Genomic DNA, 17,923 nt, shown 5'->3' with positions numbered 1-17,923 from the left:
AAACCAAAAAAACTAGGAGTGGAATCTAAAATGCTGTGCCCAGGTGTCTTTTGTCCCCACCTCAGGAATACACTAAAATGTGGTAAGGCATGCATAAAGTCAGAGCCTCTGAGAAAGCAGGAGACCCAAAAGTGCAAGGGCGTGCGGAGGGGTCATGCTTGCTCCCTTTTGGGGTGTGTGCAGTTTTTAAACAGTGATGCTTAGAAGGAAAGTAGGACAGGAAGGACTTGAAGGGAGAAGAGACACAGGATGCAGAGCCCCTCTACAGGTGGGGAGGAAGGAAGTGGGAGAAGGTGGGAGGGGGCACAGAATGCCCTCACTGCAGATTACCCAGAGATGAGGTATCCAGGAGGAAAACCTGGGCTGAGTGATGGTGAATGTAACCCCTCTGAAAGGAGAATGTGTGCGGCAGCTTCACCTGACTCCTTTTCCTCCACAGGCTACAGACTCCAGATTTTGGTCTGGATAGGATGGATGGCCTTGGCTATATGGTGACTTCTTGCCATTCCTTTTCTACTGATTAAGATGGGCTGGGAGGTGAAAGGATCCCACAGTTTCTCAAACCACATGAAGGAAGAGTTGTATTGGCCTCCTTCACTCCCTCCCTTGAATTTATCACCAGACATTAAGTTCACAGACTTCTATCACCCTAGCAGATTTTTAATAGAGCCTTGGGGTATCCGGTTCCTTGCTGTCTTATCGCATTTCATTAATTACATTTCATGATCACCGAGGGTCAGGAGGCAGAGGAGGAACCAGCATTCAATTTTAGGGAGCAGCAGCAATCTCAGAGATGGGTAAGTGAGATGATGTTAAAAAAAATCAATGCAGCAGTCAGCTGTGACACACTAAGGACTCCCAGTAATGGAGTAAAGGTGAGCCGAGTATATCAGCAGGCATAAAAATGAGAGAACTTGATCTTTCTGTGTGCAGGTGCTGTGTTGGGACCTGAGGCAGTCCCTCCGTTACTGTGGTGTCCCACAGCATGGCTAGGCTTGGGAAGAACTCTCAGGCAGGGGGGAGATCAGAGAAGCCAGGCAACTGGAAGCTGAGATGTCTACAGTTCTGTATAAAGCCATATGACACTGCAGCCAGCAATGGGAGGCTTGGGTGGGTGGATTAGAATAGATGAGTCTGAGACTCCTGTGAAGAGTAGGAAGGCCTCATGTCTCTGGCAACTTCATCTGTCTGGAGAAGTCACCACAGAGTTTGTTATGGTTTGGTTCTTTAATGTCCTCCAAAGCTAAGTATGACAGGCTTGGTCAGCATCCCGTGTGGGGCAGTAGAACCTTTGAGAGGTAGACCCTAGCGGAGAACGAATGGTCAGCATCCCATGTGGGGCAGTAGAACCTTTGAGAGGCAGACCCTAGTGGAGAACGAAGGTTGCTGGCATTGTGCTCTTGAAGGAGATATTGGGATGTGACCTCTCCTCTCCTGTCCTTCCTGTCCTGTCCTGTCCTGATCTGTCCTGTCCTGATCTGTCTTGTCCTGTCCTGTCCTGTCCTGTCCCCCCCTCCTCTCCTGTCCTCTCCTGTCCTCTCCTGTCCTCTCCTGTCCTCTCCTGTCCTCTCCTGTCCTCTCCTGTCCTGTCCTCTCCTCTCCTCTCCTCTCCTCTCCTGCCCTGTCCTCTTTTCTCCTCTCCTTTCTCTCCTTTCCTCCCATGCCCTCTCTCTCTTCCCCTTCCCACTCACAGCTACCAGCTTTGTTCCACCGTGCCCTTAGCACTTGACAGTCTGCCTTGGCACAGGCCCAAAGTGATGGGGCCAAATGAGCATGGATCAAAACTTCTGAGCTATGAGCTCAAATATAATCTTCCTCTAAGTTGATTCTTTCTGGTATTTAGTCACAGTAACAGGCAGGTGACTAACACAAAGGTCTCTTCAGGGTCTCTAGGTGAAATACACTCCATGCTTCAAAGTTTATTGTCGTTAAGAAAAACATGGCTCGTGGGAGAGAGCTTTTATACTGCCTTTTAAACAGTGGTTCTCAATCTCCTAATGCTGCGAATCTTTCATACAGTTCCTCATGTTGTGGCCCCCAACCATAAAATTATTTCATCGATACTTCATAACTGTAATTTTGCTATTGTTATGAACCATAATGTAATTATCTGATATACAGGATATCTGATATGTGACCTCAGTGGAGGTCACTACCCACAGGTTGAGAACCACTGAGTTAGGATCAGGGCCATTGCGATTTCAGTGTCTGCTGTGGCAGACTGACTATAAAAACGGGCTGTAATACTCCAGCCTTTTAATCTAACTGGGGCTTGTGACCTGAGTGTTGCCTGAATCTGCTTTGTTCTTGTGCTCTTGTTGTTTCTGTGTGAGTGGTATCAAACTAGCCTGCTTAGGGATGGGAGTTCATGTAAAAGAGAGTACAGCTGCCCCTTGTGGAGGCCATCCTACATGGTCAGAAGCAGTATACACGAGACAGACAGCTAGGATCAGCAGAGCTTCCTACCCAGTCTACAGCTGCGAGCAAATGTGCTCCTTAGCCCATGCAACCAGTTGGTGAATAGACACCTGAGAAAGGGAATGCCCATTGAGTAATGTCCACTTCTATATACTGCTGTTCCAGCAACTCCAGTCACCTATGATAAGCCACAGTCTGGAAATATTAAGTGGAAAATTCCAGGAACAAATAATTCATACATTTTAAAGTCACACGCTGGCCCGAGCAGTGTGATACAATCTCCACCCAAGACATGAATTTTTCCCAGCATTTCCATGTTGTATATCCTACCTCCCCGTTAGTTGCTCAGTTTCCATATGTGTTATCGGATCCACTGTTGTGGAATCATGGTGCTGGTGTTCAACTAACCCTTGTTTTACTGAAGGCTACCTCAAGTTGCACTGAGTGGTAGTGCGTGTGATCCAGAGGCTCCAAAGAAAAGCTGTAAAGCACATCTTTCACCTGTTCTTTATACGAGTCCTCAAGAGTTCCAAGAGAGGTTGTATTTACATCACTGTTACACATTGCTAAGGTCGTCCTATTTTATTATTAGTCATTATTGAAGACCAGGGTTTGTAGGTGTAGGAGAAGATAGTGTATGTAGCATTAGGTAGTGTTTGGCCATCCTTGAGGGAGAATGGATCTGCTGTGGACAGAGGAAGGAAGCTATTGTAGGGTTGAGCCTGTGAATATGGAGGTTCTTTGTGAGTCACAGCTGACTTGTCAATTAGCCTTGTCTATTACGGCCTGGGAAGAGAGGATGCATGCTTAGAGAGGGTATCACCTGTGCTGTGTGCTCTTGATCCCAGCACTCTGGAGGCAGAGGCTGGTGAATCTCTGAGTTCAAGGCCTGGACTACAAAGTGAGTTCCAGGACAGCCAAGGTTACATAGAGAAACTCTGTCTCAAAAACCCAAAAAACCCAACCCAACCCAACCCAATCAACCAACCAACCAAACAAACAAACAAACAAACAACCAAACAAACAAAACAAAAATTAAAAAATAAAAAAATAAAAAAGAAAAGAAAGGAAGAAAGAAAACCAAGATGTAAAAATTTGAACCAGAGACTCAAAGAACATAGGACTCTAGGGCCATTTTGTGTAGGAAGCTGTGAGTGCTATCTCCTAAGATCAGGAATTTAATTTAAAGGAGTTTAAAAGCAAACTATAAGAACACTGGCTCAAGTTATCTAGAAAAATGAACTAGAAGGTAGTGTTCTTTCTTTAGGAAGGCAAGTTTGTGAGCCACATTTAAGGAAGATTTTCACTTAAAATAGTTAAGACAAAAAAGGATAGTTGTGAGCAGTATTTATCTGGAAAGTTAATCTGTATATACAGTGATTGTTATTTCAGAGTCAAGAACAGGGTTACACATTTAGATAGCTCAAGAAGCACCTTAGGAAGCACACAGATGCAGAGATGTCAGGGGCATTTAAACACTGTTAGGAACAATGCCCAGAGTATTTGAAACTATAATGAACTGAGGAGATCTAAAGAGCCAGTCCCCCCATACACGACACCTCCCTCCTGGAAGACGAGAGGCTGGCATGTCTACAAGGTAGGAAAAGGGGAACTGCACAGAGCAAGAGCTTCAGCGCTGGCCTTGGGCAGTCTGCGCGGCTGTCGGAATAGGAGTCAGAGGGAGGAGGGAGAGAGGGTGGCCGGGAAGACTTGCATTAACACAGAACTGTCATCTTCAAGGCCGGTCTCCCTCCTCCATCCACCTCATATACCTGAGTTCTGCTGCTGCCAGAAGGACTGTTAATCACCACTTTGGAAAATTACTAGTCCTTCCTGCTTGCTGGCAAGGGACCTGACTGAGTGCTAAGGACTGGAGCCAGGCCTCGAGCATGTGCTCGCTCATTAACCCTGTGGGCTAACCAGCAACACTACCGCCTCTTTTCAAGAAGAAGAGTAGAGAAAGAGAGATGAAGGAGCTTGCTTCATTGAGAACACAGGAGATGGCAGAGGAAGCAGGAGTCAAACCTCCCTAGAGGGTCTCTAGACACACCCGCTGACTGCTCTGTCCCTTTACTGCTGCAGATTTTAATCCTGTCCGGGTTCTTGCTTTTTCAGAACTGGCCACCAGCATCACCAGCAACAGATTCTCACCTCTTGGGTTCTTAGGCAACTAAGTGGGGGCGGTGGGGGGGGGGGGGGGGGGGGGGGAGGAAGGCAAGACTTTTCCTCAGGGGGACACAATTCTAATTAACACTTATCACCTGGAGCAGACCCGGGGAAACCAGAGCCCAGGCATGGGACTGTGCGGCTCACCCAGGAGAGCTCAGTTTTCGCCTCTGGCCAGCTGCCAGTGCCACCACCCGGCCCCTCCTGGCAGAACACAGCAGCTGACAGGCTAGGCCTGGGCCGCTTTATCTCCAGCAAACACCCGGCTGCTCTCCCCCGCCTGCTCTCTGGGAGTTTGCTTGTGGCTCTAATGAAAACCCTCCCTGTCGTCGAATTGAAGAGATGTCAGTTATTGCTGCCTCTGCTGGGGTTGTACTCCTGGCAGTCTCTAGCTGGGGACTTGTGGTTGGAATAACCCCTTGTGTGAGCACCTCTCAAGTGTAATTAGATGTACCAGCTGGGGCTCCTCCCAGGCAGCCCATAAACAAACAAACAATGGGATCTGCCAGACTCCCTGCCTTTGCTACGGGCCCTCCTGGGACATATCACCTACTGCATTCTGACTGGTATCTCACAATGACTGGTTTAGGCCTCTCCCGTTACCCCAAAGATAAGACAAAGCTGAACTCAGAGATCCCCCTCTGAAGTTGAGTTCTCAGGCTATGTAGCTGCAATAGCATTCCCAGACACCAGATTAGTCCACTTGAAGCTCAAAGTACAGTTTGCTTGAGTCTCCCCTGGAACCCCTGAGTCCATGCCTCAGGCTGGGGTTTGGGAATTCCCATTGCTTAGCTCTCCATCCTGGCCTTAGAACATTGACCCTGGACATGGGAACCTGATGAAAGATGCTCTGTGTATGTCCTATGAGCTCTTCTAAACCAGATATGACCATGCACATGGATCCTGCAGCATGCCAGGTTAGCCATTTCTGTGTCTTGCCTCACATACGGAGGCTTGAGGGTCTCACAGCCATGGTACAGGAAAGTCGAGGCAACTTCAGCAGCTTTGCTCTTGGTTGCTGTTTGGGGGTGGGAAGCGAAGGTACCCGCAGTCTGGAATGAAAAGCTGGTGTGCTGGCCGGGAGTCCCACATTTTGATGGCGAGGATGAGAAGCAGTGTGTAGCCTGCAGCTGTCGATACCTGGGACTTTAGAATAACTGCTATCCATGTGGTGGGAGCTTCCACCATTGGCACTGTGAGAGGCATTTGCGCTATGGAACACAGGAACACCGTAATTCTCAACATGGGGTGGGGTGGGGTAGGGTTGGAGGTGGGGGTGGCGATTTTGCTGCTTGTCCACTTTTGCTAATGCTCTGAGACATTGCTGGTTGTCACAATGGTGAGATGACACTACTGGCCTCTAGTGGATAGAGGTTAGGAGTGCTGTGTAACATTCTTTTTTTTAAAGATTTATTTATTATTATAAATAGGTACACTGTAGCTGTCTTCAGACACACCAGGAGAGGGCGTCAGATCTCATTATGGGTAGTTGTGAGCCACCATGTGGTTGCTGGGATTTGAACTCAGGACCTTCGGAAGAGCAGTCAGTGCTCTTACCCGCTGAGCCATCTCGCCAGCCCCCTGTATAACATTCTTATGCATAGGATAGGACCTTAGAAATGCAGCAAGCCATTGTCTGGCCCGGGATGTCAATAACTAAGTGTTATTAAAAGTACAAACAGGAGGATAGAGAGATGCCTCAGCTCTTAGGAACAAAAATGGCTTTTTGTAGAGAGAACCCCAGCTAGGTTTTCTTGTACCCACACTGGGCGGCTAACAACCACTTGTAATTCCTGCTCCAGGGCATCCAATGCTCTCCTCTAGCATCTGTGGGCAGCTGCACTCCTGTGCGTATTTCCACATACACACACATACCATAATTTGAAAGAATTAAATCTTTATAACTGGACCTAAAGGTAATTCCAGTTCCTCGGGAGAATCCCAAGTTCAATGCTTGCCTAAACTACAGAGGGAGTTCAAAGACATCCCAGGTAACAGTGAGATCCCCTTCTCAAAATAAAAAGGAAACCGAGGTCTTGGGAATATAGGTAGCACATCACTCGCCCACGGTTTGTGAGGTTCAGTTCCCAGTACCAGAACAATAACAACAAACATACAAGAGGGAGTGCACACACACACACACACACACACACACACACACACACAGAGAGCATGCACACAAATAGACATAAAAATGCTATAAGCCCAAATGACCTTGGGGTCCTGAGCAGAGCACTAATCCAGGCTTTGGATTTGGGGTTGGAGTTTTTTGAGTTCCCATTTGTCCAGAGAGAAGGTGTGGCTTACCCCAGGGGACAGCAGGGAAATCCTTACAGGTGGGTCACACAGCTAGTACCCCACATGCATAAAGGGCTCAGTTTCCCTAATATGCAGTACGTAGCCCTACTTACATCCTGGATTCCTTCAGAAATTGGACACTGCTTTTACAGCAGCATATGGATGAATAAGTATTAAGTTCTGGCTGCCTGGTTAGATTTATCCCATACTGAATCCCCAAGTGGTCTCTTTACTGAAACATTAAAAACCCGGACCATTTAGTTGATAAAATTGAGTCTCCCATAAGGTAACAGAGTGGAACCAGCTACCAGTGCAGATTATAGCCCAGGAGCTGCTGGGGGAAGTCAGGCTGCAGGGGGGCTTGATGTTTGTTTTAGAGCTGAAGGCAATGCAGCTTAGCAGGTGTTGGTATGTGGAGGAGGGACACCTCTCAAGGATCTAGTCCCCTCCTGTGTATGTGACCACCTCAAAGGGCACACACAATTTCTCCCCATCCCTGCCCTCCACCCCCGTAAAGTAAATCTGGGCATTTTATGGCTGGAAAGGGAGCAATTCCATTTGAACCAACCAAGGGACTGAGGGCAAAGGTGAATGATGGAGTTTGTTAAAGCTGTTCTTCCCTGGTTGACAAGGTCCTATGGCGGAAGCTTAAGGAAGGGACTGTGTCTTGCTCAGGGGAGGCCTGTTAGCTACACTCACACAGGGCCTGGGGATTATTCATGCCAGATTGAAGGAGTGAGTATGGGCATCTCCTGAAGCTGAATACACCTGCTAACTAGAACCCTGTAACATTTCTCCTTTATAAAATATGCACATGGTAATAATATTGAGAGGCGGGGGCAGCGTACCTTTCAGCCACTTTGGACATTTTCAAACAATGTCTGTCAATCTGTGCGTTCAAAAATGTTATCTGGTGAGAAAAGAGAGAACATAGGTGCTGAGGCCAAAGCAGAGCTTGATTCTCTTTCATCCCATGAACCCAAAGCCTGCAATCCCACCAAGGTCTAAACAGCTCCGAGGGCAACACTCGTACCTTGTAGCTCAAACTCCAGCAACCGATTTTCCCTTTCAGGAATCCCTGCCACACTCAGGATTCTAAGGCAGGTTAGCATCTCAGTCTCACCTGTTCCTAAGGATCATTTAATTTTTACTTTCCCCCCAAATTATTCAATCAAAGAATAGCATGTAGTCAAAACCCTAGGCAACAGGATAGATAGACAATAGGTACTAAACCCCAGCAACAGTCGCTGTGATATATATTCCACGTATGTGTCACACCCACATATTGGCTGTGTTTAACAAGGATCAACCAGTAGCTATTTTGCATCTGTCTGTTTCTTTCTTTCCACCTAGCCATAAGCTTGTCAGAAAAAGGTATCGAAAGTGACTCTTTGGTCCAGCCCATCAGAAGCCAGCAAGGCATAATAAAGAACAGACATCAGAAGGGAGCGACGTCCTAAGCCACTCACTGTTAATCTGGCTTCCTCATCAAGACATAAAATAATATGTGAGTTATAAGCAGAAAATGATGCTGCGAGAGCTTTAGGATGGAGCTCTCTTTATTCTGATGTCTTCCCTTTGGAGTCTTAGCAATATAGAGGTAGTGGTCCTGGACTGGTGCATTCTGGAAGTTCATTATAATGCTAACTCCTCCAGGGTGGGGTGTTTACCTTTCCTTCCTTAGCTCTCACAGCATGCACGTGGGTGTGGGTGTGGGTGTGTGGGAACCCTGACCTCAAAAGCCAGCTCACTACTGGGATAGCTCATTCACACCCCTTTTAATATCTGCTATAGATCCACATGGAGAGTTTCTGATGCCTTTTAAAAGTGTCACCTGTGGTGCACACAGGTGGAAGTCACCCAGCAGCTGGATTCCGCCGCTCATGGATCACGCTCTGAGGATTCACTCACCTGTTTTCGGATATCATCTTTTGTCGTTTTCCTGATTGGCTGGCTTGGTATGTGCACTGGACTCTGTGACTGGGTCTCGTCCGTCACACCATACACTGACTAGAAGATGAAGCAAAAATATGAATCGCATACCCTCAGTGTTGTGGGTGCCTCGGGCACCAACCCTTTTTCTCTTCTAATATCTCTATGACATCCAGCCAAATGACTTGAATCTGAATTTCTCCCATGGTAGACTTCTTAAGGGACCGCATCCTCTTTGGGTTACAACAGCAAGGAAATCCTTCATTTCCTTGGGCTAAAACGGTTTCCATGTGTCGCACTGTTTCTCTAAGTACAACCCAGAGGCCAGCTAACTTCGAAGAATCCACTGGGGGTCTTTGGTCAAGAGGTACATTGCTCAGTCCTACCCCAGACTGACTGAATCAGAACTCTCACTAGTGGGTTTGAGAGTCCATACTTTAAACAAACACCCCAGGTGATTTGGGGTCAACAGTAAGCTTAAGAACAACAGCTGAAAAGGTCCGTTCAAAAGTTTCCTACAGGTCTCCTGCTGGCCAGCAGATGTCATGGCCATCTGGCACAGGGTTGAGATGCCAGGCTTCCCGGCTCATGTTCTGCTCACTTTCCACACAAGTCTGCAGCCGTGGCTGCTTTTCGAGTAGTTTGTGGTGTTACGAAGAGGGAAGAAATAGCCCTGAAGGACATGCCATGCATAGCTGAAATCTACACGATTATGAAGGCTCAGGTGACATACAGGGAACTGCATACAACTCTGGAATCTTAGAATCAGGGCCATTAGAGACTAAACGAGTACACTCAAGACTAGGTTTGAAATATAGTATTGTTATTTACCCAGTGATCAGATAACATATGCAACCTCAAGAAGTACATAACTGGGGTTTCAGTCTCTGTCTCTCCATCTCCCCCCTCCCTCTCTTCTCTTCTCTTCTCTTCTCTTCTCTTCTCTTCTCTCTCTCTCTCTCTCTCTCTCTCTCTCTCTCTCTCTCTCTCTCTCTCTCTCTCTGATACATACATACCCATTCACACACACAGACATTCACACACATACACACACACACATACACACACACCACACACAGAGTCACTCTCACATCACTAATCCTTGTCCAAATATATGAAATCTTCCCAAATCCCACAAGAGGAAATTCTACACCTCATCTCATAGAATAGGTTCTGGTTAAAGCATAGGACCACTGAAAATAACATATAACATTACCTTTGGACTATATGCTTATAGTGGCTGACTATGAGATGAGTGAGCTTTGTACTCAGACTTGGGTCCTTCCCCCTAAGATAGCCTGAGAGGTGTCTACAAGCATCCCAAGCACTGAAACACTTCTGATCAGAAGTGCTCCGAATTTGTACTTGGTCATCATGTGAGTTGGCAATGTTTGAGGATGTGCTGCTAACCTTCTGAAGTTAGTGTTATAGAGCATAGCCACATTCTTGTGTGGCATGGTCTTTGGAGAGGGTGAACGTATGGATGGAGGTAGTCTGAGTACCGTATCCATGGGGATGCTGTGGTCACTGCCCATTTTAGTCCAGTGAAATATAAGGAATCCTGGGGTCATTCAAAGTAGGGCAAGATGGTGACATGGGTTTGGCAATTCAGCTCTATTTAAACACTCCCATTTGCTTCTAAGTGCCAGGTTCTGTGTACCTGCAGGGTCTCTTGTATTTTTCCCCAGTGGTTTCTTTTCTTCACTGCAACGTCCCCAGAGGCACCTTCTATTTACTCTTTATCTCAGAGGATCCTGCTTACATAAAGCCCCTGGGACACCCCAACTCTGTCTCAGCTACACCTCCAGGGGCTCCTGAACTTGCCCATTTCCCCTAATGCAGCACAGTGGCCCCATGCCTGCGGTCTGGTTTCATTCCCTTCAAAACCATGGGATCCCCCAAACCTGTAACTGAACCTCAGCAATTTGCACAATGCCTAGAACGTACCAGCAGCCACCCAACGACTATTTCTAGAATTTGTGAATAAAGTTATTTTAAAAGACAAAGTGTGGCAGAATAACAAGCAGAAAAATCACTGTGAACGCCCTGCAGGAACAGAGGGCTAGTCCCCACCAGGAAGTTGTAATTCGAGTCAACTGGCGAACCTTTTTAACCTTTTGTGGATTCTTCAAACGCCGACATTTTCTGATATCCATTTCCGTTGTGTTCACACAGCCTGGCTGAGAAGAAAAAAAAAATAGTATAAATTACTGAGTGAAAATTATGCTTCCAATTGAATCCAAGTAGTACTGTCAGACCTAATCCTTCCCTTCGCAGATAACGCTTCATCTTATCATCTTGTCACAATGCTCCTTTGTGGAGTTCTCACTGGAAATACAAAACCTGACTTTATAGTCAGGACACCTTGTGGGGGATCTAGTAGGGCCTTCCTGGCATCACCCTTATATTCAAGTGGCCACAGTGCTTTGAGCATAGCCATTGCTATGTCCCACCTGAAAAAAATTCCCATATGCAGACAGGGAGGGGCTTTGTAGCACTGTCGCATTTAATTGGTTTTTAGGAAGGTTGCAATAGTTTGTTCATTTTCAATTCCATTTCCTGAGGGCAATCAAGATTTGTTTTAATAATGTGAAATCAGAGACACAGTCAAGCTTCATTGTCTTCTGATTTGTGAATTCATCTGCTTGCTAAATTTTCTTTGTAACGTGCAAATCAATGTTCTCAGGGCATAATGGCCATTTACAGACGTGGTGCAGAAGAACACTCATTTTGAGTCACCCCGCCTAACCATGCCCAGATGAGGCTGAACAGGGTAAGACTCCGCCTTCCTATTCCACGCTGGACAGCAGCCTCTACTGGTTCTGGTTATCTGGTTCTAGGCTTTCTACATTTTTTGTTCCTCTTGGTGACTTTTCCATTTTCCGTAGCCTCCAGGTAGGGTATCAAAGAATTCCGTAGTGTCCTAAGGGTAAAGGGGGCTCTGCTGTGCCATAGGAGAAAACGGAACGGCTGTGACCTTGCCTGAACTGAGCTCAGTTGTGGGCTCACCACACTGAGTCAACATTATAATATTAGCAGTGGTGTCTTCACAGGGGTACACATGTGAGACAAAGCTACACACTGGTCAAAGTGTGTGAGTAGTGTCTGGGAGGGCGCTAGCTCACACAGGAACACCGCTTCACTCTTCACTACTCCAGAGTTTGCAGAGACTATAGAACATGGCTACTATAACGTCTTAAGATTCGGGGCTTAATGACGGTGGAAACGAACATTGCTAATGGAAGGAATGGAGACTTTGGGACTCCAAAGCTCCGCTCTCCACACCCACATTGTTCCCCATTTCTAGTCCTATATTTTCACCAGTGTATAACTTTTAAAAGATGGAACTGACATTCCTCTGGGAGGTCTGTGGAGAGAATGTGAACACATGGAAAGAACAACCTCGAAAAACTTAGCAACTCCCCTAAGGGCCGGGCTGTGGTGGCGCACGCCTTTAATCCCAGCACTTGGGAGGCAGAGGCAGGCGGATTTCTGAGTTCGAGGCCGGCCTGGTCTACAGAGTGAGTTCCAGGACAGTCAGGGCTACACAGAGAAACCCTGTCTCGAACCTCCCCCAAACAAACAAACAAACAAACAAACAAAAAACTCTCCTAAGGAAGAGTCACATGGCCACCAAAGACAGTCATTTCCTGGGATAAAAGGAAAGAATAAGGTAGGCGGGTCTGACTAGGGGGATCGAGCAGAGCTTCCTCACCACTGGCCTGTGGACATCCCAGAAGGCCCGTTCTTGGCTATCCAAAATTTTTCTTTCTGTCTTATCCTTTTTCCGGTCAATCCTGGAAGAGTAAAGAGAGGAAGTAAGAGGTGTTTGTGCTGTTTTCTCTTCTGCCCTCTCAGCATTCCTGCTCCTAGGAGCTACGGTGCTCCTAAGACTGTTGCCGCCCGCACGGCACCCTCCGAAACTCCACACACAGAAAAGAGCTTGTTATTGGCTGTTATTGGCTGGGTTACAGATTAGCGTTTGTGAGCCCTGACCTCGGACGGGCAGACAGGAAGAGTGAGCAGAAGCAGAGCTGCCCATTCAAGGTATGAAGATCTAGGTTACTAAGCTCTGAATTCTTCATCAGTCTGTCCCTGCCTGTGTGACTTGGTAAGAAGGGATGTTGCCACCTGGTTGCCAGTTCTCCTTCCCAAACATAGAAGCTTAAACAGCAGTCAAAACATCTGTAAAATGCTCCAGTGACTTGTCTTAAAAGTCAGTGTAGTGGCCCTAGCCTGGGACAAGAACCTAAAGACAAATATCAGTGGCTTCAGTTGGGAAAAGCAAAAACTGCAGAAGGGAAATTATGGATGGCAAAGCCAGATTCTGTCTGTTTTGATCAGGAGTCGTCCATCCCCGACTTCCCCCACCCCCACTCCCAAGCATGTACCGCTCCACATCATCAAAGTAAAATGCACCTCAGATTAATTGCCATGTGACTTGTGGTTCTCACCTCTCTTGGGAGCCCTTTAGTTTACTGGACTGAAATAAACCCATAATCACCCTGTGATTCTTGTGGTAATTGCTGTGTACTAAAATGGCCCACAATTATTATGTAATCACGGAGTTAATCAGAAAAGTTAATGGAGAAAAACCATATCTGTAGGAAATGACAGTTTCCACCTCCTTTAGAACGGGGTGCCATTTGATCCTGGGAAGAGCTAACCAATGCTTCTCTTAGCTTCCCAGGGACTTATGACCATGCAGACCCAGATCCACCTCAGTCCATCCAAACTGGAGCCCCCTTCCTGCCAGCTCTCCCCCACTCGCAACTTCTACTTCCCAGGTGGTGTCACCCAGTCACTTAGCACCTAGAACCTGGTCTCTGTCTTCCCTTGGGGACATCTGGGAACACTGGATTGGCAATGAAGAACCAACAGGCGGCTGACATCATAGGTAAGGGAAAGGCAGAGTTAATTGAGGGAGGATGACAGTGATGCAGGCACACAGACTGCTAGGCTAGACCACCTCAGTCTATTTCCAGTGGTAGCCATTGGTGTCCTGTCCTCATTTACACAACCCCCAAACTTGACCCTTGGTGTTGAGTGGGACCAACCACAAAGTATGAAAGTGCTTCTCTGAAGCCACACAGGGCTTGTTCACCTACAAGGGATTCTCAGAGAAAAGATCCCCACATCGAGCTCAGCCTCCTTCCCATCCTTCATGCGTCCTCCTTTGACTATTGGCACAGTTGGCTAACCAGATATCACCACTGTAAGAAAAGGAAGATTCTGGTCATAGCAATTCCATGTCCCAGAATTCCATGGACCTGGGTGACAACCCTGTTTTTTGAGCTGGGGGAATATTCTTTTCTCATGGTTCATGTTTCCTCGTGGAAGACAGAATCTCCATTCCACTTCCATATAGATGTAGAGAAAACCGATTCTCCTCTTTTCCTCCTCCCCCCTTGTGTCTTCTGTGGAAGATGGATGATTTAACCTTTTGGTAGATTGGAAGGGAGGATGTAAGAAAGCCCACACTGGTCCTTCTGGGTTAGCCTGAGCTCAGAATATCTGTTCTCTGAGGTAAGCTTATAGGAGTCAGCTCTGTCCTGGCAGAGGGATCCCATAGACACCCACTTCTGTCCAGGAAATACATAGCTCCTCATGCTTTACAACATGGCTTCAGCAAGTGAACCCAGAAGCCTAAATTCTATGCATTATTTTTCCATTAGTTTTAATATTGCCTCATATGGAAGACAGTGAGAGTTGACCTGTCCATTCTTCTGAGTTTGAGCACCTGGTCCCAGCTGTTGGAACTGTTTAGGGAGAATGTGAAGTCCTTAAGAGGTGGGATTAGTGCTAGCGGGTCATTGGGGGCAAGCCCTTGGAAGGATAGCCCAGGTACAATTCTGGTCTAGCAACCTTGGCTTCCTGATACTCCATGATGCAAGTAGTTGCCACTGCCACACACTTCTACCACCATGGGCTCTACCATGATGTATTGAAACCTCCCCCAAACCATGCACCCAAATGAACCTTTCTTCCCTGAAGCTGCTTCTGTCATGGCATTGAAAAAAAAAAAGTGACTTAGTTTCAACATGCCAACCTATGAAATCAAAATCTCTAATGAACCAGGCCTGGTGTTTTCCAGTCTCTTATCCTGGGAGTCTTATGGAAATCTCTTGGGCAAATGGGTACATCTTTTAGCTCTGCAATTGGAAGGATCCTCCTTGTCTAATGAAATTGTCCTAGCAAGACCTTGGTTTCAGACATGAAACCTGTTCATCAAGATCTTCCTGCTTATTTAGTTTATGCCAGGAAATGGGAGAGGTTAATTCAGCTCGAAAGTTCACTTTGGCCCCCACACCCTCCCAGCATCTCCAGACATCTAGAGAGTTTTCTCTCCCAGAAGCCTTCGCAGAGTTCACCTACTTTACTTGTGCTTCTGCTTGCATAAAGATGAATTCCCACTTCCTTGCAAAGGCCCTCTGGAGTCTTGCTAAGTTTTCCTGGTGAGAAATAAAAATCAATAAGACAGTATTAATCATCATAAGCTAATATATTGACCCTTATACTTATTACAGGGCAGCCATCTTTTTTGTTTACTCGAAATAGCAGGGACTCATACTGAAGCTCCTAGGCATGAACCCAATTTGACTTTGCACCAGGCTCCGATGAATTGTTTAACTCTTAATGTTCATTTATAAGCGTATTGAGTCTGAAGCCTCGGGTTCACCAGATTAATCTCTTCTTGGGTATTTATTTCAAGAGCGTGAGTCTCATAATACTTCATATAAAGGCTACTAGGAATTTTTCCTGACGGTTGTTGGGGCAAGAAAGTCACGGTCATCCCACAGCAAAACTCAGGATAGAACTCTTCAGAATAATCCTTCCACTGGAGAGCTGTCAGGCTGTAGAAAAAGGAACCCAGAATGCTTTGCATGGGTACTTTTAAAGGTCAGGATTCAGAAGTGGACCAAAGAGAGTGGAAGTTTGTGATGTTAATGGAAGGAAAAAATCAGAAATGGAGAGAGAGAGAGAGAGAGAGAGAGAGAGAGAGAGAGAGAGAGAGAGAGAAAGAGGAAGAAGAAGAAGGAGGAGAAGGAGAAGAAGAAGAGAAGGAAGAAAGGAAAGAAGGAAGGAAGGAAGGAAGGAAGGAAGGAAGGAAGGAAGGAAGGAAGGAAGGAAGAGAGATTCTTCATCCAGGATCATCTTTAAAGGGAAAGGGGAGAGTTTTTTCTTTCAACCTGCATACTTTCCAATTGGAGCCTTAGGAGAGTGAAACAGGCATTTGACAGGTCCTCTAATGATCCTTCTAATTCTGATTAATAGAAGACTGGGGCCTGTATTATGGTATATATTTCCATAGAACTCATGCCAACACTAATTGATTACCCTCATTAGTAGATTATTAATATAAAAGGAGCTTCATTTGAGAAGCACACAAATTCTCACCTATTGCCAAGGCTTGGGGTGCAACTACTTTTAAAAGAACTATCCCTTTGATGCCTGTGCTATTTGTAGGAAGTCCAGTTGGTGATATTTAAACATCAATCACTTAGGAAGATGGTAGACTGTGACTCTGCTGTACTAGAATACTCTGCCTGCCTAGAATACTAGGCAGGTATTAAAATGGCAATATGGTCCATTAATAACATAAAGTGATTCCCTAGATGTTATAGTCTGTGATTAGAAGTATATATGTGTATGGAGGTGTATATATGTACACATAAAATATATAATATATAGGTAAATAGGAGTATATATACATATATATAGAAAATGTAGAGAAAAAACAGTGGGAGAATCATAGGTCATTTTCTCTCCTTTAAAAAAATTTGCTATTTGAATTTTTGTTTTCTATAAAGAGCATGTGTAAACCAGAACATTTTGATAAAATTAGTATGGTTTGGGAACAAAATGTATTTCTAGTTTCTAAGAAGTTTTATGCAGAACTTTATCCTGGAAAAAATTCCTTATGCTGTCTACTGTGCAATTATCAGAACAGACCACTGCGGGGCAAGAGGACAGCGTACTGAATGAAACACCTCAGACGATGGAATATATTTTCTAAGGCACAGAAACGTGGGTGAGAGCGACAGAAGACTTAGAAACTTTGATGACACATCCTAGGGAGGTCACGTGGTCATGGCAAAGCTGTTTGCTTTGTGTATGTAGCCAGTAAAACAGCTGGTTTTGTAAAGAGGGTCGATGTGACTACTGGGACATTAGGACACACAGATAGGGTCCAGCTCCCAGGATGCTGAGAGCCACAGCCACACAGCCACATCTCATGTGATGTAATGTGCAAACCATAGCCAGATCCTGAGATCCTGGACAGTCTCCTGGCATCCTTCTCTACTCTCCCCACCCCCTGCAAAGTCTGTGATGCCAACAGGCTCAAAGAAGGCACCATGGCAAGCCCAAGCCCTGCTCTCCACTGGCTATACGTCTGCCTTTGGGTAGTGGAGAGGGGAGCCATGGTCTAGTTGCCTTGCTAGATTTGGGCACTGGGACCCAGAGGAGGCAAAACCTGGTGGAGAGGAGCCTTGTCATGTTTCTTTTGGAAGACTGAGGCAGAGAGGGGCTTTGGGAAAGTGGCTCTGAAGATGCTGTTGATTCTTGAGTGTCTCTGCCACCCTTACCAGTCCTCATCCCCTAGCTGTTGCCTTTTGATTGGTTCAGTTCAGCAACACCTGTACCACACATGGTGCATCGTGAGAGACGGAAAGGAAGGTATACAAACACGTAACCTATTTCCCTGGTTCTCTGTGATGCCCACGAAACGTGGTATGGTGGAAAGAGTCTGTAATCAGAAATTAAGCATATATTCACAATGACCTATGAGTCTTCATGTTCTCAGTTTTTTTCACTTTCAAACTCTGCCAAGTAGACCTAGACACAAGTGGGGAAGTGGGATGTCTAATTCTTGCAAGGAAGTCCATCTTTCAGACAAAGATAGATGAAGGTGAGTGGACAGAGAAAGGAGATCTCCCTTTCGACAGGTGCCTTGACTTATTTCCTGGGTTGAATTTTGTTCTTGGATTCTGTCTCTACTACCAAGTTCAGGAGAGAGATAGATATAAAGGTGAAATTTAAATTTTTGATCTTAAACTTAATTGTACAGAAAATATGACAAGTGACCTTCCAGAAAAAACAGTGAATT

At 46.0% G+C, this 17,923-nt stretch overlaps 1 protein-coding gene across 12 annotated transcripts in view; it reads right to left on the bottom strand.

Moving 5' to 3' along the window:
- Positions 1-17,923, bottom strand: part of Rgs6 (regulator of G protein signaling 6) — a 559,464-nt gene that overhangs the window by 105,597 nt on the left and 435,944 nt on the right. For all 12 annotated transcript variants that reach the window (XM_031356050.1, XM_031356047.1, XM_031356049.1 and 9 more), the window contains exons 8-12: positions 15,190-15,266; positions 12,530-12,611; positions 10,920-10,994; positions 8,794-8,892; positions 7,731-7,792 (exon numbers count right to left, since the gene is read on the bottom strand). In XM_031356050.1, coding sequence (XP_031211910.1) covers positions 7,731-7,792; positions 8,794-8,892; positions 10,920-10,994; positions 12,530-12,611; positions 15,190-15,266 — 395 coding nt within the window. The remainder of the gene's footprint in view (positions 1-7,730; positions 7,793-8,793; positions 8,893-10,919; positions 10,995-12,529; positions 12,612-15,189; positions 15,267-17,923) is intronic.

The sequence above is a fragment of the Mastomys coucha genome, unplaced genomic scaffold, assembly GCF_008632895.1.
Source record: "Mastomys coucha isolate ucsf_1 unplaced genomic scaffold, UCSF_Mcou_1 pScaffold6, whole genome shotgun sequence".
Classification (NCBI taxonomy): Eukaryota; Metazoa; Chordata; class Mammalia; order Rodentia; family Muridae; genus Mastomys; species Mastomys coucha.
This window is presented reverse-complemented; position numbering and strand designations above follow the sequence as displayed.